The 25667-nt window shown below is 38.1% G+C and overlaps 1 protein-coding gene across 1 annotated transcript; it reads left to right on the forward strand.

Moving 5' to 3' along the window:
- The first annotated feature begins 1819 nt into the window (after positions 1–1819).
- LOC140241551 (dol-P-Man:Man(7)GlcNAc(2)-PP-Dol alpha-1,6-mannosyltransferase-like) lies at positions 1820–25667 on the forward strand. Its single transcript, XM_072321290.1, has 10 exons — positions 1820–1940; positions 7702–7839; positions 8514–8646; positions 9702–9875; positions 17513–17707; positions 18637–18740; positions 19858–20084; positions 23229–23398; positions 24001–24076; positions 24925–25667. Exons 1-10 carry the CDS (start codon positions 1827–1829, stop codon positions 25184–25186), a joined length of 1593 nt encoding a protein of 530 aa, XP_072177391.1. The 5' UTR covers positions 1820–1826; the 3' UTR covers positions 25187–25667.

Consider the following 25667-nt stretch of genomic DNA (forward strand, 5'->3'; position numbering starts at 1 on the left):
CACACACACACACACACAATTTTTGCTTAAAAATAAAATAAAATAATAATAAAATGGTAATGATAATCATAACTGAAAAAACACAATATCCATGACTTTCCATAAGGTTTCACTCTGAGTGTGAACAGCAGTTTTTTGGTTTTTTTTTTACTTTTTATTGGATGTAAGCCAACAAGTAAACAACATATTTACAATATTCACAAAAGGTACACATAAAGTCAATATCAGAAAGGTCAACATATCACATGCAAAGTATACAAAATATTAATTATACCGAAGTTTCAGCTGTCAATATCTTGTGGGAATTGGGTGTTATTTATAAAATTATCAAATATTACAATATATCATCTCATAAAACGGGGATACAATCTAAAAAAAAAAACATTATGGAGGGTTAAGTTGGATTGTCCATTTATTCAAATGGTTCGGTAATTTGTCTTTCTTTTCTGCAATTTTCTTTTCAATATTTTGTTTCATTTTTGCAAAAACCAGAAATGCCTCAAAAGTTGGATGGCGATCTTGAAATTTGCACACATATATGAAATACTTCAAACATAAAAACAGAAAATTGATACATGTTTTATGTTTTGTTTCCTTATCAATACCAAACATTAGATGAAATGATGAAAAATCCTCATTCATACCGGTTTCTTTTGAAATAAAAAAAAATATCAAATTATGCCAAAGCGGTTTAACTCTATGGCAATTGACAAACACATGATCCAAAGTTTCAGGATGTTCATTGCAAAAAGAGCAATTTGGTGAATTCTTCTTTTTGATATTAAAAAGGAAACTATTGATCCCAATTGTATTATGAAACATTTTAAAGTAACATGCTCGTAGCTGAGTCTCTATTGTACATCTGAAATTGTTGGTATGATAAACAGTCCAATCTACCTCCTTTAAGTCCTCTCCTTCCTCTTGAAATACATTATTCCATTTATTTTCTGCCTTGCATGAATTCATAAAACATGCCAACACACTGTACGAATGACGTGGAACTTTTTTTACCCTCAGTAATTGTGAGACAATTTACACAAATTTCCAATATCCTCATACTGTTATATGGCGCGGCCGGGGAGGGGGGGGGGGGGGGGTGAGGGGGGAGTCAAACCACTGTTAAAAAAAAAAAAAAAAAAAATCAATTCATTAGGGAGTCAAATTTCCTTCGATCTCTGATTGGAATACCATATTCGATAACTAATTCTTCAAAGAGCTTGATCCTAGATCCACAGTGTATAACTGAGAAAGTTCAACTAAACCCTTTTCTAGCCAAATCTGATAATAAAAATACGATTTATGTTTTAAGCTGATACCTTTATTCCACCATAAAAACTCTTGTAAATGATAGTTCTGCAAATTCGTATCAAGAATACCTTGACTGCTTTCTATACAAATACCAAACTTTTATAGTTTCCTGTAACTGACAATTATGTAATTTGTTCACTACACTGTCTGGTGCATTAGTTTTCCATAACACTGATTGATCTGGGGAAAATGATTTCCATGGGCTGTTATATTGGGGGTCTAATAAATGGGTCACTCATACCATTGAACAGCAGTTTTTAGCAAAGAGCATAGAAGCTGAGTGGGACTCAAAGAGCTGTATTAAACGTAAATACAGCTCTGTGGTGGGACTCTGGTTTTACATCGCGGCGCTCTATCATCTTTGCCGATACTGGTACGACCGATGAAAGAGCACCGCCGCGTAGTGGCGACTGAATAATTTGTGAACATTTTTCTGCTTTCGCCAGCTAGCTAGCTAGCAGCTCAGTCGAGCTAACTAGAGGATCCAATAGGTCATCTGTGTCTGATAGACTGTGACAATGAGTAAGAAGAGGGTCCGAATCAGGGAAGCGAGCGGGGAGATAGTGGAGCCCGCGAGAGTCACAGAATCTCGAGAAAGGGAGCAGAGGAGGCAGAGACAGGCTACATATTCTGTAAGTTTTTCAACTCCATTCTGTACAGATTTTCTGACAACAGACAGACACCCCCACCTTCACATCCCCTCAGCAGCTGCCACAGCCAACGCTTAGTCCCATCTATAGTAATCAATGTTTGTTCTAAGGTAGAGTCACGTAGAGTTCAATTCCAAATCCAAGTAGAACCTAGGCCTAGAAATCTAGATCTAGAGGGCCTAAACTTTGAATTTGAAAGGAAAGTTGATTTACAAGTGACTTTCCTGTAATGTAAAAGATATTACTTTTAAGCAGATGTTGAGGAATGATCACAGAAAAAAAAAACACCCTCACACACATAAATTTTAATCATAATTTAGATAAAATTTACTAGAACTAGAAATCTAACGTTACTACATCATAGGGTAACATCCCCAGTATTCGGTCACTTAAGCTTTTTTGCAATATTTTTCAAACTAAATTAATACATACATACATCATATCTACAGCAATGTATGTGAAATATATCAAATTTCTTTAATCTCAACTTTCATTTTGTTACAGATCTCACAGAATTGCACAAAATCCCGAAATATTTCACCTTGAAAATTCCCCAGTATACGGTCACCGGCACCAGTATTCGGTCACGCGATGTGCGCGTTCAAAGTCAGTGCGTGTTCAAGGCAGCTGAAAAATGCGCGCGCGTGCTACCTTGTTGCATCGGGGACGTTGCGGCGACCGTTGGTGACCGAATACTGGGGCCTCGGCACTTGCATTCAACCCTTGTACATTGGGACACTGTCTGTATCGGCACGTACGGAAATTTTTGTTTTTCTTTTGCGTTTTTGAGGATACCATTACACTCCAAGCTTGCGATAAGCGAAAAATCCCGCGAGAGAACGGCGTATTTCTCGATTTTTAGCGCTTTTTCGGCGACCCGTACTCTTAAAACTTGGCCTTATCCGCGCGCGCTTTTGGAAAGTAGCGCCGATTCTGCACTTTTGATGGTAAAATTTGGGATTTTGGATGGATTTTTGGAGGGGGCTAAGGGAGTTTCCTATTGTGAATGAGTGTGGAAGTATGTGAATTAATGTGCTTTGCGTGTGTTGTGACAGTTGAACTTACTGGCTGGTGACTAGTGATAAGTGACCGAATACCGGGGGCTGACCGAATACTGGTGCCCTTACCCTACAGGTAGTTAATAGAGTAAAAGCCCCAATTTTTGGACACTTGCACTTGTTCAACTCAAAAAATGCTCTGTATGTTAAATATATCAACCTACTTTTTCCCAATATTGATGTTGTTAAATAGATCATAAAATTTCACAGAATCCCCAAGGGCCAAATATTATCACCTTGTCAGTTCCCCAAAATTCGGACAGCCTCTCCAAAATTCGGACAGCCTCTCCAAAATTCGGACATGTGCGCAATGTCAATACGCATACTGTACAAGGCCGCTGAAAAATCTGTGTGCGCCATACCTTGTTGGCGCAAGGTTGCATCGGGGATGTTGCGGCGCCCGTTTGGGGACTCTGCACTTGCATTCAGCCCCTGTACATTTATTCGCTGCATTGGCACATACGGAGATTTTGTTTTTCTTTTTGTTTTTGGGATACCATCACACTCTGAGCTTGCGATAAGCGAAAAATCTCGCAACAAAATGGCGTGATTTTTCAATTTTTAGCGCTTTTTTAGCGCTTTTTTAGCGACCCCGATTCTTTACTCGGGACCTAATTTGCGCACGTTTTGGAAAAGTTGTGGCAACTCTGCGTTTTTTATGGCAAAATTTGGGATTTTAGATGGATTTTTGGAGGTGACTCGGGCACTTTCCTGTGGTGAACGAGTGTGCCAGTATGTGAAACGATGTGATATGTGTGTGTTGTGACAGTAGAATTTGCTGGCTTGTGTGATACATGTAAGTGGTACACTATAAGTGTCCAGATTTCGGAGGCCGGCCGAAAATTGGAGTTCTTACACTAACAGTCGAGAGTAGATTTTTTTTTTTATTTTTTTTTTTTTAAAGTCTCGATCGCGGATTCTGATTGAATGATGCCTCAGACTGATTGATATTTCAGTGTTTGACGGCTAATGTAGAAACCACTAGTTGACTGTTGAACTGTTGAAAGGGGATACATTTGTCTCTTGACTGCTTTCACACAGGTAGTTTGCCATCCTGTCTGTTATCTGTTAGCTTTTGACCTGCGAAAAAAAATTGTTTCGGGGCATTTATGAAGGCTCTCAAAGAAATTGTTGGAGGAATGGGTTAAGGCGCCACTACGACAAAATATTGAAAGGTTTGAATCAAAAGCGCGGCCGAGCCCAGCAGTGTAAACGGACAAAATTGCGAGGCTCGGCCGCGCAATTGAGGCAGGACTCGGCCGCGGCCAAGCCGCGGCCGAGCCCGGCCCCGCACTGTAAACGGGGTCAAAGATAATCACTTGCTATTGGGTATGTGATTACTAATGGATATTGCAGCATACCTGTGTACAAAAATTGTTTATTTGTACAGGGGGTGAATTTTTGTGTGCGGCCTTTGACAGAAGTGGGTACTTTCTTTTGCTGTCCAGTGTACCTGAGTAAAACCACCAGTTTTCTGCAATATTTGTTCAACTCAAATAGTACAAAGTTATATCTACAACAATGTATGTTAAATATGCAATCTACTTTTATCTCATTGTTGATTTTGTTAAATACTTCATAAAATTTCACAAAATCCCCCAAAACTATCACCTTGATAATCCACTAGAATCCGTCCATCCTCTCCGGAATCATGACATATGCTATGCGCGGTCAATGTCAATGGCAATGTGCGTACAAGGGCAGGCCAATGAAAAATGTGCCGAGCCCTACCTTGTTGGCGCAAGGTTGCATCGGGGACGTTGCTGAATTTTGGCAAGTCGACACTGGCATTCAACCCCTGCACATTTGTGACCCTGCATCACAAAACCAACAAAAAGTCGCCATACATTGTATGTGGATTTTTAGTTAAGGGCAGATTCTGAAAGAGCAGACTCTAAGCTTTAACATGATGTATAACTCAATTCAAGTAGACTCCCCTAACCTACCTAAATACTGGAAAGAAAGCACACACTCTTGAAAAGTATGAACTGAGAAAAGAGGCTCTGAAGTACAGGGTCTATTCAAGCGCCTAATCTGTACCAAGCCGCATTAGCTGTGCGATGCAAGGGACCAAAACACAGGATGTCAACCACCGGAGCAACAACAATGAAGGAATTATCAGATTAAGCTGAAATTGAGCATGTTCTATTAACACATTCTGGCCACGATTAATGCCAACTTACAAAGCAGTACCTAGCATTATTCTTGCAAAAGTTATTTGACTTGAAAGTGAAGAATGTACAAAGGATTTCAAGAAATGAAAAGGGGCCTCTAATACATACCTGATCATTCTACTCCCCCCCAAGAAAGGGTTGTAGAAAAACTGCTGAAAACACACTTTCCCATTCGTGTTATGATCCCAAACTAACGAATAATGAAGTAAGAAAGAAAGCTCTTTCAGAAAATATGAAAAACTAAAGATTGAATTAGTTGACCCATTTCACCTGTTTTGAGTCCTCACATAAAATCAAGGGGTGCGACTTTTTGTTGTGAGTACTGGTATTTGGGCATTTAAGCAGGATCATGCAGCACAACTTCCCACTGGAAACATGGCCTATTGCTTCATACTACTATTGATGAAAACACTGATTGCTATTTTGTAATACTGTAATACACATGCAGACATGTGTATTTTTTCATAAATATTTTGTGTCTACGGGAGGTGACAAGAGCTGTATAACATACAATTTTGTACTTGTACACAAACACTCTTGACTGCAATCTTTGCATTGGCCATTTCTTTGATTTATTTTTGGTGATGGTTAAACGTGCGTTTCAGTGCATAGTGCGTTTTTGGAAAAGTGTGCTGTTTGTCAACTACACACTTGTATTTCACTTTAAATTACAATGCATGTCATCACACCAGCAAATTATTCCCAACATGGATTTCATATGAAGACCAAGAAAGCAACTTAACGGAAAACCAACTTAGCATTAATAGCAATGTACCGGTAGATTTGGATATCAATGTACAATGGATGATATGTACATGCAGATTTATAAATTGCAATTTTTGCAAGTATTGGTCTCAATTCCATGTGAAGACCAAGAGAGCAACTAATGGAAAACAGAATTAGTGATGTAGATATAATGAGGTGGTATCAATCTGCAATGGAGAACACAGTGTAGATTTTTTTTTTTCAATTTTTGCAAGTATTGGTGTCAGTTTTAATGTAATGCAAATTGTGAAAATGTGTGATGGTGTCACAAATGATTATGTACAATTTTCATAATTTCTCCATTCACGTTGAAAAATTTACCTGGCATCTAAATTTCTTTTTGTTTTGTTTTGTTCAGTATCATGCTTCACATCTCTTTTATTCTTTCCTGGTCATTAAATATTATATAATTCACTAACCCCCAGTATATTAAAGGGAACTAACAAGGATGAAGGGATTAAAAAGAAATTATTTTGACATGGTGTTGTTGATATTACTGATTGAGCATGATCTTATTCACGGAGAGCAATTCAGCAAAAAAGCAAGTCTTTTTAGCAAGTCCACATGTTCTGTTGATTTTGCAAAGAGTTCAAAGTCTTTGTGCAGAGTGGTAATAGGGAGCTTTAGATTTTCGCAACGGGGACGTTCAGAAGGGGAAAAAACCTATTCTGAGCATGCGCAGAATCGTGTATCAAAGTCAATCTATTTATAGCTCGCGTCATCTGAGTTTCACTACACGTTCTGGGCTATTTTTACTTCTGCACAATTCATGACGTACGTTTGTAGAGAGCTATTTCATGCACCGATCATATGGGGGCACCATTTTTATTTTTTATAGGTTGCGTCCTAGCGTAATCTAAAGCTAGTTTTCAGTCTGGCGCAGGGAGAGGGGAGAATGCCCAACCAAAACATCATCTGAAACGTCCACACCCAAAGCTACAATGTAAAGCGCCCAATTATCATTACTTTTTGTGTCACTATAAAATGTGAATGTGGCCCTATGTGAGTGTGTGCCTGTGATGGTGTGGATATGGGGTTATAACTTTGCTCTGTAGGTTTTGTTTGAGATGTTGAAGTGTAAAGCTATACCCTGACCCAGTTGTAAGCAGAACCGCAGCATAGTAGTTTACACCAGAGGAATCTTTATCTCCCAACCCCCATCCTATCTACGTTAAAGGGAAATTCTGGACCAGGAAACCAGAAAGAAAAAAATTAGTTTAAAAAAGAGTGAATCTTTTATAAGCAAAATGTTTAGTGAAAATGTGATCATAATTAAAAAAAAAAAAAAAAATAGTGAAGTTATGAAATTGTGGAGTTTTGCTAATTTTTGCACAACAGTTCTCTGCTCTAAAAGTGTAACCATAATGTTATTCCTGGCTGAATAAATTCTGATACATTAGGATTTGAGGCTGGGTCATATTTGTGTTTGGACAAAAAACAAAAACAAACAAACAAACAAACCCTGAAATGTCAACTTGTCAACAGTCAAGATTTTGTGCACAAACTACTGGTGTATGGCAAGTTGTGAGGTGATGACACCATCAACTCACTCATTTCAATATTCATAAAACTTCACAAATTCATAGATAACTTCATTGATTTTTTATTCTATTTATATCAAAATTTCATTGTTGTGCTTTATGAAATTGTGCACTTTCTCATGAGATGTTTTAAACTTTAAACTAGTGTGGAAATCCCCCTTTAAAACCTGTCAAGGCACCAACAGTGTCCCTCCCTCCCTTGCAGGTGGACCTGCTCCTGTCCCTCCTCCTGTTCCTTACACCCCTGGTCCATCTTCTAGTGTGCCCGTACACCAAGGTGGAGGAGAGTTTCAACCTGCAGGCCATGCACGACATCCTCTACCACCGCACCAACCTTAGCGCGGTGAGTCCAACGCCATCCATCAAACGCTCTTCTCATCCCTGAAACAAGGTTTCATTGGACATTATTCTGTCAATAATGTCAATCTCTTCAGCAAGTTTTCCACAAATAATATACTCTCAGTGAGATTCTCAGGAGATCCTCCAGCTTCAAATTGATATCATTTTTATTTGAAGTTGTCTATTCCTGTGAAGAAAAGTAAGATGTGTAGTCTTTGTAGAAATTTGCGTGACTTCGATGCATTTTACTAAATTTTTGCCCACATTATAATACTTGATATTGAGAAAATAATTTGCTTTTGGGAAGACTAAACTGTGCCATGTTTTTCCATTTGTTCAGTGGTTTCACTTTCAAAATATTTTCCAAAATTTGGCCTTACTGATAAGAACAATGTGTATCAGAGTATGATTTATGTAAAAAAATTGTCTTCTGAGTACGACTCTGATGTTACTTACTTTTTCTCAAAAGATATACAGTATAATTTTCCTCAATTCCCTTCCTTCATGGAAGGAACACTTTTTGGTAATAGTTGAGATACAAATCTGATGAAAAAAAAAAAAAAAAAACTATGAAGGCAGCGTACAGTCATGACTACCATGGGTATTGATTTGTATGCCCATATCTGTCATGACATGAAAGTAGTTTAAATCCAAAACATATTCGTTTCTCACATACAGTACGACCACCTAGAGTTCCCTGGGGTTGTTCCGAGGACGTTTTTAGGACCACTCTTCATCAGTGTTCTGTCCTCCCCCATTGTTGGAGTGTGCAGTCTCTTCGGTGCCTCAAAGTTTGCTGCACAGTACATAGGTATTGTAGATGTTTGCCCAGCTGTATGATTACAATTACTGTACTCTGTACATGGAATACAAGTTTCAGACAGGCTGTACAAACCACCCACGCATTCTACATTTGGGTCAGTGCCGAAGAAACATGGTACATTAGTGTAGCTTTGTTGTTTCCTGTGCTGTACTTTGTACAGGTGTGTTAAACATTCTCAAAAGGATACATTTGTCATCCTTATGACTCTCTTTAATTATGATCCCATTGTTTGTACCAACGTACATAGTATGTCCTGTAAATGCTAAAAGCAAAGATGTATCGTATGAAAGAATGCAGTAGAGTGTCACATTTTGGCATATTTTCTGCTTTTTTTTTGTCTTCTTTTTGTACTTCATATTTGCTTCAACTTAAAAAAATTACCTTGAGCTTTGGCCTCTTTTTAAATTCCGAATTGTAATAAGTGTATTTCCCCTCATTTATTTTGTTTGTAGTTTTCATTGTTCAAACTGTTTTGATTTGTGATTGTATTTTTTTTTTCTGCGTCAAGTGCTGAAAATACTCTCACATTCATCAATCTGAGTGAAACTTACCCAAGACATGTAAAGTTTGATGTGGCTGGAAAAGAAAGTATTTAAAAAAAAATAAAGTGCACCTTTGATACAAACTTTGTCATCATGTGAGCTAAAAAAAAAATTGCAAAATGTTGTCAGAACAATCAAGAGAAAGTGAAAGTTGATCAAAGAAGTTGATCATTTGTTGCTTTTTAATTTTTGTTGTTGAGTACAATGTTCATTGCATGCACCATGAAGGCATGGTGCATCAATGTTTGGACTATGATACTGGGACATCTCTTTGCTCTTTATAACAATGCCCCCTCCCTATTGATTAAAGTGATTTTTAAATGGAGAAAGAGGGCAGAAATTACAGACTATGGAATGACGTCAAAAGTATCAGAACTAGTGTGATCACCTAAGATTGTTATCAACAATACTAAATTGTGTAAAGAATACAAAAACAATTAAAATGAATCAGTTACCTCTGATAACCATGACTTATCGTATGATATTGATGATTTATCGCAGTTCGGGGCATGCTTGCCATTATGGTCATGTCATCGTTTAACTCCTTCCGGGGGAGTGTCTCAAAGCTGTTCGGTCGCGACGTGGCCTGCTACTTGGTCCTGCTCACGTTGTCCCAGAGCCACTTTATGTTCTACGCCTCGAGGCCGCTGCCAAACACATTTGCTCTTGCCATTGGTGAGTTCCTTTAACATTTGCATTCCATTGTGAGGCCTCAGTTGCTAGCCATGTGTCAAATCTGGAACTAGAGAAGCACTCTGAGAGCGCAGACCCCCGCCAAGCAGCTACATTGTACTTTCCATCAATGATCTTGTTCTTCCATAGAGATCAATGATTTCCAATTTTCCACCCATATGTATGCATGCTAAAAATCGCCCGAATTCCCTATATAAAAGCCTTTGATGATGTCATCAATCCTTAACTGTGCGGTGCGCCTCGCAGTAGAGCACGCACTTAAGTGCGTGTATGAAAACCTCAAAGATGCGCAGCTTGATCTCCCAAGTTCATTGACTCTACCTGCCAAAATATCGAAAATCCTTCATAAAATCCATAAAAGAGTCCGAGTCATTACCAAAATTTAATCATCTGTTTCTTGTGTTATTTTCAACCTTCCCTGCAAGTTTCATCAAAATCCGTTCACAACTTTTTGAGTTATTTTGCACAGGGACAAACAAATGGTACGGTTTACAACGAAAACATAACCTCCTCCCTTGGCGGAGTATTCACCTCAAAATACAAACATGCAAACATTAATGAATACGCACACACAGAAGAAAGAAGAAAATCATCGATGGACTATCATTTCATAAATTGCAATCATACCTTGTTAATAGACTCACTGGATTTGCTGTCATGGCATTTGCATGCTAACAGCAATTTTAACATGTTTTTGAAAGGGTATTAATGTTGGTTGAAAGTCCACATCAAGGGTGTGTATTCATGTTGTCTAAATTAGAGTGAGGAAACCTGAACTAAAAACTGCAGGGGTCTATTTGTTTTGTGTTCCACACGTAAAATGGAAGGCCATAGCTTATCAGAGCTAGCTGAATGATAATGGTATAAAGCAAGGGGTGTGCCACAAACTGAAAGCATCTAGAATTACTTAAGCCCAGTTAGCATATTTATGTGTTCTTACCTTTCCACTTTTATCTTGTTCATATCTTTTGTCAAGCACCTAAATGTGAAAGTGATACTACATGTATGTCTAAATGTTTTTTATTACGATTAATTTTTCAAGGGGTCATATATTAAAGGCCAAAACTGTTCTTATGCATCTTCTATCATTAAATGCTTACAACGTACTTTAAATGCTGTTATTTTTGCATACAGATATTATCGAGAAAGAGAAGTTCAAGATCATTTTCGCAAGATGTTGTTTTCTTGAATTGACACATAGGTCATCATAAGGTGGCACTATTACCTTGGTGCATGTGACATTTTTGTGTGTTTAAATGCACAGTCCAACTGTGATTCACAAAATCTGCGAAATTAAATCCTCACGAAAATAAAAGCTTTTACAATAAACAACTTCACTGAAACCTAACTTCTTGATTGATTTATTTCACTCCAAAGAAAAGTGTCTTCGTGAACCTAGTGTAAGTAACCAGATCAAAGTACACTCTACAGTGTACTGTGTTATTTTAATGTGTGGACAGATTGTGAAAGTATCAGGGTACTCACAAGGGAATCAAGAGAGTAGTAAGGACAGAGAAAATAGGACAGTGTCTGTCATTACTTCGGTGACACTACATTTGCTCCTGTGATAATTGCTCCACTCTTAGGGTTAGGGTTGTGATAGGGTTTTAGGTTTAGTTTGACATGAGGATTAGGATAAGGGTTAGGGTTATGTTTGTGGGTAGGCTTTATGTTTGGCCTAGTGTGCAGATATTTCATGGGAGCAATTGTCGCAAGAGCAAATATCATGGAACCCATTACATGTGTACTTCAGTGCCATTATTGTGATTAAAGAGAGAAAGCTAGCTTGAGTCAGAATAACATGATCCCATCATGCACAAGATGTTGGATTACATGGTGACTCACTTGAGGATATCTTGACAGTCTACAGTATCTGTGTTTACACCATCATGCCGAAGGCGGCCATCAATTTAGCATGGCTTTCCGTCCATTGACATGTCGATGATTTCTCTAGTATGTCAGGAATGCCGGGCCAGCAGAACGAACATAGCCCGTGATGTTAAAAGTCACGGTAATGAGTCACTACATACCTGGCCAAATCAAATTTCTGCAGCTATTTCTGATCCGACCAGGAGAAATGTAAATAAAGTGCCAGGTCAAATCGTAATCATGACTGACAGGGTTGGCACTCAATTGATATCGGCCTTCAAGCTTAGGTCATTATGAGTTTATGCATATTGGTGCTAGTTTTCAATGGAGAAGGCGTTTCACTGTACATAGGTGTACTGTGGGGAAAAAACACCAAACCACCTTTAGGTCTTATTGCTAAACTTGTGTAAAGCAATTACTCTTTAATACTCTTTATGCCTCCGCCACGAAGTGGTGCCGGAGGCATTATGTTTTCGGGTTGTCCATCCGTCCACTTTCGTTTACGCGATAACTTGAGTGATATTTACTGGAATTTCACCAAACTCTGTCCAAGTATGAAGTATGATGGGGCAATTACTTGATTAGATTTTGGGTGAAATCGGCTAAAGGTCAAAGGTCAAGGTCAAATCATGAAATTGTATCCGTTTATGCGATAACTCAAGACTGGATAGAGCAAATTTCACCAAACTTTGTTGGAGGATGATGTATAATGGGACATTTACTTCATTAGTTTTTTTCAGTGAAATCGGACAGAGGTCAAAGGTCACAGATCAAGGTCAAATCCTAAAATTTATCTGTTTACGTGATAACTCAAAACTGGATGAAGCAGCTTTCACCAAACTTGGTCCAAGGATGACGTATGATAGGACAATTAGTTGAGTAGATTTTAGTGACATTGGCAAGAGGTCAAAGGTCAAACAGTCAAGGTCAAATGCTACAAATGTTGCAATTTCCCCCATATCTATGCAATGCCCAAATATATTTTCTTGAAACTTGGTGTGGACATGTACTACTGCGTAGAGATTCTCCAGAGAGGGTTTCATGTCATAAGGTCAGAGGTCAAAAGGTCAAAGGTTAGGTGAAAATGTTGCAATATCACTTTTCTTGCAAATGGTTCAATGTATCTTCGTGGAACTTGGTACATACGCATACTGACTGGCAGGGATTATCTAGGGAATTTAGGGGTCATGGGTCAATAGTCAAGGGTCAAAGGTCAAGGTCATCTCCTCAAAATTACTCAGTGCATAAACTTATAAAAAGGTCTGTCAGAATTCAAGTAAAAATTCTCAAGTCCTAGCGTATGTGTACCTGCACTCTTAAAAAATTAAAGCAAACCCAGTTCAAGACATTTCTGACAAACCTGTCATTTCAATATTTTGCCAGTTATGTGAAACTGTCATGGATCACACATTGTGAAGACATTGTACTATACGCCTTTTGGGAGAATCATGCATTATGGCAGAGGCATCAGTCGCCATAGCGACATTTCTAGTTTTCTTTCTTTTTTGGCATTATGGTACCAAAAATATAGAGTCATTTATGATCCATGTACATGCAGTATTGATGGTGATGATGATGTTGACAGTTATGAGATTGATGATAGTAATGGTGATCTGACAATAACAATCCTAACAGTAACTACAACAATAATAGTGACTTGTAAGTCATAATGATCCAGCTGAACTCGATAAAATGCTCCTACAGCATACATGTACATGTAGATTCGAGCTGACCAAATTAATTCTCCATTTGATAAGTTACTTATTAGGTGATCCGAGTATCCTCTCGGATCACCTTCTGTATCTGTACGGATTCTTTGTTGGTTCTTCTTCTTATTTCTGGACAAAAGTTGTGTATCTACTTACTCAAAAAGTTCTCAGAGTATCAATTTCAAACTCATACCATATATGGTATCATGTCCCAAAGACGACAAATCTAATGTATCATTGTGATCAGTCGATCGTGACGTCACTATGACGTCATTATATGAAAACCCATTTTCATTCATATCTCATTAATGGAATGGAAATTTTCAATGAAATTTACGTCACATACATTTCAAGTTATGCGCATTCTACTCATATTCTCAAAATTCATATTTTCTTTTAAAACGCGTGCGTACGAGCGCGTTGAAATATTTGTATGCTCCAATCGAGCTCAGAATTTTTTTGCACACGTTTCAGACCATTTGGAGCATTTTTTGAAAAATTGAAAAAATTGGACGGACGCGTAAACGTGCACACATATATGCACGCACAGCTCATATGCAATAAAAATTTCCCGTTTTTTTTACACTTATCGGATGCCTGAAATATCAAGGAATATTTCTACCAAGTTTCATGTCAATCCGACTCAATATGACGTCATACGGGCCCGTCAAAGTTGAAATTCCGCGCGCGTGTCAATGGCGATATACAGTGGAAATATGCCAAAAAACCGCCAATTTTAAATCCGATTTTACTCGTCAGGATGGACGGTGACCCCCTATTTTCTTTACATATTCTGAAAGCTGATGAGTTGTACATGTCATTTCATGGGTTGACGATACTGAAAAAATGATTAAAAGATATGACATTTCTTAATAAAGTAAAAAAAGTAAATTTTCAAAATGACGTCATCAAATTGCAAGTTCACTCAAGCGTATCTCACTTATCCTTTGCCGATTTTCACCCAAATTTCAGTATGTTGTAGCTTATGAAATGGTCTTTCATAAATATACTAACACAACTTTAATTGGATGATGGCATCACCTTGTAAAAATAGATTGAATGTAACCTTGTCAAATTTGACCAGTTTACGTGTTATCTCTATGGGAGTGCAGTTTTTCTGGAAATGAAAATTGACATGACTATCTTTTTCGAGCACTAGCTCCCTTATGCTTCGGTGAATTTCTCCCAGATTTTAATATGTTGTAGCTGAGACTTTGGGCTATCGTCAATGTGCCCTCTATTTTTTCATTTGATGTCGGGATCACTTCCAAAAACTTGGTTGAAATTAAAGCTTATCTTCGATGTATTGAGATATTCCTTTCTTTTTGCAACTTTCTTTGTAATAACTCAAGAAAAACAAGCTCTATCAGCCCAATATTTTGCACATGTTTAGTTCATGTCACGTATATTATTTCATGAAATAACAACTACTTGATCGGACGCCATCTTGGGTATGTAAATTAGGGTCAAAGGTCATAAATGTTTTATCTTGTATCTTGGTGAATACATGTCGTATCTTTCCCATATTTTGCACACGCAAAGACCATGTTACAAGAATCATTTAACAAAATAACCACTTTTTGCTCAGATGCCATCTTGTCTGTGCAAAGTGGGGTCAAAGGTCATATGTACTTTTTTTCTCTATCTTTGTTATGACGTGTTATCTCTATGGGAGGGAATTTTTCTAGATGTGAAAATTGACATGGTTGTCTTTATCGAGCACTAGCTCACTTATCCTTCGGTGAATTTCTCCCAGATTTTAATATGTTGTAGCTGAGACTTTGGGCTATCGTAATTGCGCAATTTGTTTCTTCATACGACGTCGGCATCATGTCAAAAAACTTGGTTGAAATTAAAGCTTATCTTCGATGTTTTACGATATTTCTTTTTTTTTCTGAAACTTTCTTTGCAATAACTCAAGAAAAACAGCCTTTATCACCCCCATATTTTGCACATGTTTAGTTCATGTCACGTACATTATTTCATAAAATAAGAACTACTTGATCGGACACCATCTTGGGTAGGTAAATGAGGGTCAAAGGTCACAAATTGTTCATCCTGTATCTTGGTGAATACATGTCCTGTCTTTCCCATATTTTGCACACACAAAGGGCATGTTACAATAATCACTTCACTAAATAACCACTTTTTGCTCAGATGCCATCTTGGGTGTGCAAAGTGGGGTCAAAGGTCAAATATACTTCATTCTGTATCTTCGTTAGTGTATACGGAATTCGGTACCAAAGATGGCTAGTCTGACTTCCTTTTCTAAATGAGAATCCAAACATCACACGGCCAATGTCTCCTCGACACAAATGAAACCGGTATGGTCATGCCTATTGGGATCAGGACTCGAATCATTGATTTTAAAAAAATCGGATCACCTAATTTGTCAGTCTTGACAAATTCCAAGTCTAGTTACTTTAGACATTCAAAATGTAATACGATAGGGATGATAAAGTCTCTCTGTTTAAATCAACTTTGAGGAATGATATGAACTTTAAAATACTATATACTGTATTTGTGTAATATGAGTTATTTCTTGCTTATCTGGATACTAAATCACTATTACCTGATTCATACACAAAGTCAGACACAGGAGCTCTGTATGAGTAGTTTGACATACATTTGTAAATGCCCTTTTGAGTCTGTACATGTAGAGAAATCACTAGAGGAGTTTTGTTTGGTCAATGTTCTAACACACAGTCCTTCACCAGTATCTGTATCATTCTTAGTAAGTCACATTCAGAGTTTTCCCAAAACAAGAGGGATAATTCTAATTGCATATTATATCAAAATGAAATGGTTGCTGCTTTAATATCATGCAGGTAGAATGCATGATGTCAAAATGTTTTTCATTGAAATTAAGGTTTGGAAGAGAAATATACATGTAATGTGCCTGCGCAAAGGTTTTCAAAGCAGATTTTGGGACCAGGCAAATTACGGTCAAGATAAAGATATTCGCATTTTGATTCTTTTTAATGAAACTAGGATATAGTAATTATGCAATGTAACACTGCTTTCCATATTAACACCTGTTATTCATAAGGCAACAAAAGGATGTTTGTGAAAGCTAAGCGTGATACTTTACAAACATAAGGGAGGGCACTGGAGTTACACACTGCAAATGTTATGCTTACATGTGGTAGGCACAGTAGTGCAGTCTCTGTAGGGGGGGGGGGAGGGGGGTTGATGCTCTTCGGCAAGTCACGTACAGCATAAAATCAGAGAAGTAATTGTACTGTATACCCAAACCAATTGTGCAAATTATAAAAGCACTAGGACTCCATCAAGATTGTTCCATTAAACTCTTCAGGACAGGAGTAAAAGACATACTATGCATTTGATTTCACAGAATCTAGGTGGAACATGCATGTATGGTGAATACAAGCCTCCTATGTTTACCTGTAAATGCAAATAGATGCACTTTTAGATGTGGTTCCTATGCAAGAAATTTTTGTGCCTTTTGAGCACTCAGACAATGTGGTATGGGCCATTGGAATTGTCCCCTATTATTATTTTACAGTGTAGCATAAATTGTCTTGTCAACTTGAACGTGCTTGATGCAGTTTAATGCGAGACATGCTCTATGTTTCATATCTTTGAAATTGAAACACAGTTCACCAGTAGTGAACTAGACTCAAGGAATTTCTCAGAATGTAGCAAAAGACTATTCTAAGGTCATCCAGGGTAACTGTAACCTGCCGTGTCATTACATTTAAAAAAAAAATATGTCACTGTCAGCAATTTAGAGAACCATAAAGGTGGATGTTGCATTTTTTCATCAAACCAATCATTGCTCCTCAATGTAAAATACTCCTGCATACTCCTTTTGGCTCTTTTTCCCAGCTCAGCATCTGGTTCAGTGCCTGGATGAATAGGGATCACATTTAGAGATAAAGCATGTCACTGTCAGCCTTTTACATCCCAAAAGGTGTACTCCTCCCTGGAAAAAACATTTTTTTCACCCAGCCAACAAATCACTGCTACTCAGATGTAAATGCCGCTCAATACTCTTAATACATGGCCTCTTCCTCCCAGCTTTGCGTGCAATCAGTGCCTGGATGAACAGGGATCATGTCGCCTTCATCCTCTACTCGGCCTTCGTCATCATCGTGTTCCGCTCGGAGCTCTGCATCCTCATGGGTCTCCTGCTGCTGGCCGAGCTCCTGTCCAAGCGGCTGGACCTGGTGCAGGTCATCTTCTGGGGTGCCCTCGGTGGTGTCGTAAGCATAGGTGAAACTGCATAACCTGTGTACTGTTTGAGGAAACTCGTTGAAGAAATGTTGCAACACTGTGCATTTCTTTCACTGTCAAGAAAGACGGAATAGAGTACCAACGTGAGATGTCATGGAAACTGGTTCTAAACAACCTCACCTGGCTCAAGTTTTTATGCCTGCACCTAGTTCCAACCTAAGTTATTGACTATGACATCATCACTGCGGTACTCTGTACATTGTAGTGTATGAAATGTGTGGAAAAAATGCTGAGGTACAAAAGGGATTCGTAAAGGGTGGATTTTATCTTTATCTACATTTTATTCTATCTACATTCCGTCATTATTTACCTTCTTTTTACCTGTTTTTTCAATTATTTTTTTCGTGTAGTTTCATCTTGCAGATTAATATGTTGAAAACTGTCTGGTATGCAGTGTATTTAGCCATTCCGAATAAGACTCAGTTTCAGCTTTGTTTGTAGCACCAGGTAGAGTGTTTCTGTTACAAAGGGCTTCCATCTTGTATGTGACAGAGTGTTAGCTCAAATGACTGGAGAAAAAACAAACAAACAATGAAATAGATAAAGCCCCGTAAAATAAGTCAATTGTGGAAGTGATATGAACACAGAGAAAGAGAGGGGGCACAGGCAATGGGGAGAAAGAGCATGAGTATGTTTTTGTCAGTAAATCTCATATGATGAGGAATACTTGGAAGAGTTTTAATTGCTTTACCAAGTGTCCACGAAGAGCATCTGTGCGTAACTGCCCAGAGAAGAATTTAATTCAGTAGGTTTTTGGCCTTGTGCGGGCCATGTTTTGCTTCAGGTAGTGGACCGGAAGATTATTTGATGCCCAGTTAGGAAGAGAATCTATGTACGGTGGGTACCGTATCATGACAGGATATTCTGATTCATAAAAACATATTCTCTGTGTGCCTTTTCTTTTTCAGTTCTGACCGTGATGGTTGATTCGTTATTCTGGCAGAGACTCCTGTGGCCCGAGGGAGAAGTGTTGTGGTATAATGCTATTTTGAACAAGAGCTCAAATTGGGGAGTATCCTTGTCAAATCAAAGCTAGCTGTCTTGTCTGACCAAAGTTCAAAATGTACAATTGTAATGTAGTAGGGTTTGTTTCCCTGTTTGTATATTGTAGCAGCTCTGTAGTGAGGCTGCGCTTCTGATTTGTGTGCAGAGTGGAACCAAGCAGCTTTTGCAGAGGAAATACTGTCTTGAGTGATATTGGTGACAAATGTGCAATCAATCTGTTGAATAGTTCACTGGAGTCAGTTGAACGCAAGGATATTTGTGAACTTCTAACTGTACGGAAATCATTATGACACAGCATTCCATGACCACTGTTGTGTAGTCTTGATTGTTCCATGTTGTATGGGGTTAAGTGCTGATTATTTGTCATATGATTTAGACGATGACATGGCATTTGCTCCTGCGACAATTGCTCCAGTCTTATTTTCTCCAAGGACTCAGAGGTAGGGTTACATGTAGGGTTGTGATAGCGTTTTGTGTTAAGTTTGATGTGAGGATTAGGATTAGGATTAGGGTTAGGATTAGGGTTAGGGTCATGTTTGTGGGTAGAATTTATGTTTGGCTTAGTGTGCAGGTACAGTGTATTCCATGGGAGCCATTGTCGCAGAAGCAAGTGTCATAAAACTGATATACACAACAATTAAAAAAAAAAAAATTATGATCATGATTTAACTTAATATCATAAGAAGACATAAGCTTCCTCTTACTGGACGAATTTTTGAGAACATAATCAATGTCCTAATGCTATTACTCACCAAGCTCCAGTCACACACGTTTCTCAGAAGAAATTTGTAGTTGCATGAGGTGTGATGTTTTAAACCTGACAAAAGAGAGGCTAACATTTGTTGTCACTGTTGCTTAACAAGTAGAGATTCCTATCAATGGCCTCCAAAGCTAACTTTCAGATGATGGCTGTTTTGCAGCAGTTTGTCTGTTTTTATCTTCATTTCACTTTTCTGTTACCACTGTTATCTCGCTGTCAAACAGAGTGATATTTTTGTGTGGGGCAGAGTTTTTGTTCATTTCACTACTGTATGGCAGGGAAGAATTGTATGATGTATAAAATGCCAGAAGACACTGTTATGTGCATTGGGTCAGGACACACTTCCTTGACTCTTGTTCACCAGACATCCCCATTCCTATGGTACTTCTACTCCGCCATTCCCCGTGCTCTCTGGGCCAGCGTGGCCCTGGTCCCCCTGGGCTGCACAGTGGACAGCCGCCTGCCCTGGTTCCTTCTCCCGCCCCTCGGCTTTGTCTTCATCTACTCCTTCCTGCCCCACAAGGAGCTGCGCTTCATCATCTACGTGTTCCCCATGCTCAACGTTGCTGCTGCTGCTGCCATAGCTTACATGTATGTACATTTTGGACTATTTCAACCTTTTTTGGGGGTATAAGTTCTACAAGAGTGTTAAAGGTAGGGAATCCCATTTACATGCCTTAAATGAAGAGTTGTATAAATACAGTGGTATGTTGAAGAGAGTATCATTTTAGAAACTCCCATAAAGTATTGAAAGTGGAGGGTAACATTTAGTACATTTTTATTGACCATTAGATTTTGAATTGAATTTTTTTCGGGGCTCACCGTAAATTCCAGTACATTACTAGGCTACCTTTGCAGACCCATGCACTGCATGTGTGTCCATCATGTATATTTTGTGAAGAAAGTTCATCAAAACTTACAAACATTTTTATATACATTCTTGCCACACACTCTATATGTTATTACATCAGCTCTTATACTTTTAGATTTGTGTTTATAGATAAAAAAAATACAGAAGACTGCAACAAAAAGGCTTAAGTGTGGCTGACACACAGAACTACTGAGTAGTTGAGTTTTGTGCATTATTCAAATTGTAGATAACTGTTGACTTCCAAATTTCTCAGCAGTGGCCTAAACAAGTGCCCTGAGGTTCATATTTCGTCTGTTGAGAATGAGAAGGGCGTTAAGTTGTCTTGAACACTATGGGTTTTGTGACAACTTAACGCCCTTATCATTCTCAACAGACAATTTAATGTTTTGCTGCATTTTGGGAGGTCTGTAAAAGGTATCCCCTATCTTTAAAGGTCACAGATCAAGAACAAATTGTAAACTGCCACATTTTTGTCTAACTGAAGAATTATGTATGCTAAAATTGCAAACCATGACGGTATACAGTTGTAAGTCCTTAGATATGGTAGGATAGATTGTAGAAATTTAGAAAAAAAAAATGTCAACATTAGGGCCTAGGTCTTACTGTTTATGCAGTTACACTGCTTTGTTCATGTCAATCTTGGTATGGAGATTGTGTGTGAGTAGTCCATGTGAATGATCATAACAGTACTTAGTTCTGTTCGGACATAATCTCATACCAGAACCATTAGGAAGAAAATCTAGACATGCAACGTGGGATACATTGCAAAATAGACTGGTAATGGCAGTGAACACTGTTCAGACATAATCTGATAACAGAACCGTCAGGGAGAAAATCTGGACAGAGTAACTTGGGATATATTTCATGTCACTCGAACTTTTCATAGACCTTTCAGAATAAGTGTCCTTGTAGTATTTGTGATATCTCGACCCCTGTACCTACTGTAGCACTCTTTTGTTGTATTTTGAAAAGGCTCATGCAGTGTCATCTTCTTCAGACAAAACCAATCAGTGTATATATGGTCAATTGCTTTCGTAACAATCATCATCAAGTTTCTGGTACTATTTGACAGTAGAGTGCACTTTTTTATGCCTCTGCCACGAAGTGGTACCGGAGGCATTATGTTTTTGGGTTGTCCGTCCTTCCGTCCGTCCGTAATCAATTTTGTGGACAACGTAACTAAAAAACCATTTGAGATATCCTACTAAAACTTGGCATGTACATGTATGAGTGGGTGAAGTTGTGCCTATCAACTTTTGAGTGCACATGCTCAAGGTCAAATGCTCAAAATTTCACTATTTCCCCCATATGTATACAATGTCTGAAGGTATTTTTTAAACTTAGTGCATACATGAACTACCAACCAAAGATTCTCCTGAGAGAGTTTCGGGTCGTGAGGTCAAAGGTCAAAGGTAAAAAGAATATGTTAAATTTTCACTTTTTTCTCCATGTCTCACAAATGGTTCAAGGTATCTTCTTGGAACTTAGTACATATGCATGTACTGACTGGCAGTAATTATCTAGGGAAATTAGGGGTCAAAGGTCAGGGGGGTTAAAGGTCAAGGTCAACTCCTCAAAATTTCACTATATCTCTCTTATCTATGCAATGCCTTCAGGATTTTTCTGGAAACTTAGTGTATGCATGTATTACCAAATAGAGATTCTCTTGGAAGGGTTTTTTTTTTTTTTGCCAAAAGGTCAAAGGTCAAGTGAAAGTGCTAAATTTCACTTCTTCCTTAAGCTTATAAAAGGGTCAAAAGTCAAGTAAAAATCCTCAAATCCCAAAATACATGTACCTGCACTCTTAGACAATATAGCCATTCATTCAATTAACTCTTTATATGCTACGTTCGCACGTCCGACTCGGTCGACGGCGTGCCAACTTCGCATATTCTGCTCAACACACAAAGCCACTTAAACCGATCGATAAATCGCTGATCCCGCGGTACAATGAAAGCGTTTCTCGCGCTTTTGTCCCTCTCACATACGGCTTGCATTCTATGTGGTGATTGACTATCAAGCGTTGTTCCCAACTAGATTTGTGTGTACATTCTAAGTTTCTGTTACGGTTTTATGTGCAAAAGTCATACCTTTACAGTAATGTTGCAACTGGTCATTCAAAAGAAAAATTGAAAATTGATTTGTCATACAATTTATATCGAAGCAAAGTTTGGCATTCCTCTTTAACTTTGTTCACTATTGTGTCCACCTTAACAGAAATTTGTAGAAGTTATACAAATTGGAAAAACCAAATTCTTTCTCAAAACATGACTACCTTCGTGTCTCAGAATAACGTGGCACACAGGGGGTTTCCACCATGGCACATAAAGAGTTAAACCTAGTTCAAGGGAAGTGAACATTCCACATATTTGTGACAAACCTGTCACTTAAATATTTTGTCAATTATGTGAAAAATGTCATCAAACATTGTCAAGACATTGTACTATGGACCTATTAGGAGAACCATGCATTATGGCGGAGGCATACCAGTCGCCATAGCAACATTTCTAGTTTTTTAGATGGTTTGATCTATGTATTAAGTTATTACACATTTTAATGGACAGCAATTAATGTCATATGATGGCACCCATTCTCATTCACTTCTGAAAAAGCAGTTTGTGCTTTTTAAATGAAGGAAAGATCATTATACACATGGGAGTCAGTTGTCTGTACAGTTGTTATATGGATACCTCAGATGCATATTCAGGTTGTTTGCTAGTGCTATGATGGTAATGTGTAGCCATGCTGGATGGCTCAGATCTTTGTGAGAAATTCTGATTTCATATAATATTATAGAAGCTCCCATTACCTTGTTTCTTTTATGTTGTTGGTTTGTTTGTCTTTTTTTCCCCTGTTTACATCAGACTGCGGAATTTCAAGAAATCTGTGTTCATAAAATTGATGGCGCTGGGCGTCTTGGGTCACTTTGCCGTCAACGTTGTGGCGACGGCATTAATGCTGGGAGTTTCGCACCACAACTATCCAGGCGGAGATATCATGCACAAGATGCACCAATCCATTCCAGCGAATTTAGGTAAAAGGGGAAATGAGTTGTACGTCACAGGAGCATGAATAGGAGAGGTCTGATAGTGTGACGGATTCTTAGTTAATATAAGGATTGAAAGAATTTGGAAGTATTTATATTGTCCCATAGCATACACAAAGTTGTGCTTGAAAATCATGAAACATATTCCTTACTAGGGAGCACTGCAGTTGCCTTGATTAGCCAGCACAAATAAATGCCTGGAAATTGCCATGGGGAAGGGGGGAAAGGCAGATATTTATTTTGTTTGCAGTACATTAGAATAAACCACAGCAGCACATAATAATGGAAGGACATTTCATCTTTAAAAAAAAATAAAATGAAATGAAATAAATTTAAAAAATGAAAAAAAAAATATATTTTTTCTTCTCTCTTCTCTGCAATAAGCATTATTTCAAACATATTAAAAAGCTTGTTTTACAGAACCCCTCCTTTGTGATATGTTATGATGCTCATACTGTTTTTGTACACAGTCACAAATTATAGTGTACAATTTTATTGTCATGTAAGAAGTATTAGGGATGTAGACAAAAATTGATATGTAGGAAATGAGATTATGACTTTGTAGTGTGGTGTATACTTTCCTTCAACAGATATCCATGTACACATTGATGTTGCTACCGCACAAACGGGTGTCTCCAGATTCACACAGGTCAACCCAAACTGGAGGTAGGCATTCAGTTTTCTTTTCTCTTTCAAATACAGCTGTGAATGTTATATTCACTGCATGTTAGATTGTGAAGTTTGACTTGGCATGTGTTATTTGGAAATTCAGCATTTCTTAATTTCTTGGGGTTTTTTAAACTACATAATGAGCAAAGATCGCAATTGAAATTTTGAAATGAAATCCTTCAGTACTGTGCTTTTCCTTACTTTCATTACTGTTGTTTTTTAGAGCAGTCGTTGTAAAGAGTCATAATCAATGGAAATTTAGTGTTAATGGTAACTAATTGATTAATATTGCAATGAACAAGCTAAAGAATGAGTGCTTCTTACATAATCTAGACTGCAGTATTCATTATTATATTTCTTCATGTTGTATTTTGCGTGAGATCTTATTTCTCTTGTAAGCTGTTGTAAAGCTGGCAGGATTGCCATGTGTTGAAGCATCCCCATGTTACAAGTCAATCTTATTTATCCCAGAGTTTTCATAAAGCATACATGTACTTGTGCCTCTCATGATTTATATAATTTCCGTCAATTTCATGGCTGCACCTTACTGCTAAAACTTGTATGCACTATTCTCAAAAGAAATGCAGTGCACTCGGGAAGTCCTTGGGACCGGCAGTTTTCTTTCGTTACATCGAAATTTCGTTATAACCGAACGCATAAACGATAACAATGCATAGAGCGGATAATGTTGCAGGATAAATTTTTACTTTGTTCTAATCAGAATTTCGTTATAACTGTATTCAATATAACAGGAGTGCACTGTAAAAATATACATCAAATATACATTCTTTCTGCTGCTGTATAGCTTTGCAATTGTAACACGGTTCCTCATCTATTGTCTGAAGGTATAATAAAACGGAGGATCTTAAAGAGGGTGGAGCCGAGATGATGCAGTACTCCCATCTGTGCATCGGCGCCCCCAACGAGGACAGTCCAGAACTGTCGTGGTACCGTAGGACTCACAGAATCCTCGCCTTTGCCAAAGGCTACGCAGGCATGCAGAAGCCAACGAACCTGAGGATGCTCCTGACGTCGCCCCCAAAACTCATCGTGGAGCCGCGGATATACCTGCTTGAGAGAAACGGTTGGCGAAGGGAGGATGTATGAGAATGCTGCAGGAGGTTTTCAAAAGGGTGCAGATAATCATGGTTTCTCTATTGCTTGTTTTCACTACCCTTAGCGAAAATGGAATACATGCAAAAGGTAGCAATCACTGGAATTGTGCTTGAACAAAGGCTTTGCTACCTTACTATCTATTTGTATGCCTTGTATCTATGAGTGGTCTTTTTTTTTTTTTGTATGTGGATGTTATAGTGCATCTATCTGTACGTGGCTGTCTGTCTGTATTTATGTGTTCATATTTTCCTGGAACTAGTAAAAGTACTGATCATTGATTTTGCCATTTCGTGAATTCTGTGGAGATGTGCTTGCAAGGAAATAATTTCTTACTACTTGTAGATCAGTCTTTGATATATGCCTCCCTCTTGCTGACAGTATGATCAAATGCAACTCACTTGACATTAATTTTGCACACCTAAGGGTGACTTCAGTAATATACCTGCAAAATGATGTGGATTATAAACAAGTA

This window comes from Diadema setosum, chromosome 2 (assembly GCF_964275005.1).
Source record: "Diadema setosum chromosome 2, eeDiaSeto1, whole genome shotgun sequence".
Lineage (NCBI taxonomy): Eukaryota > Metazoa > Echinodermata > Echinoidea > Diadematoida > Diadematidae > Diadema > Diadema setosum.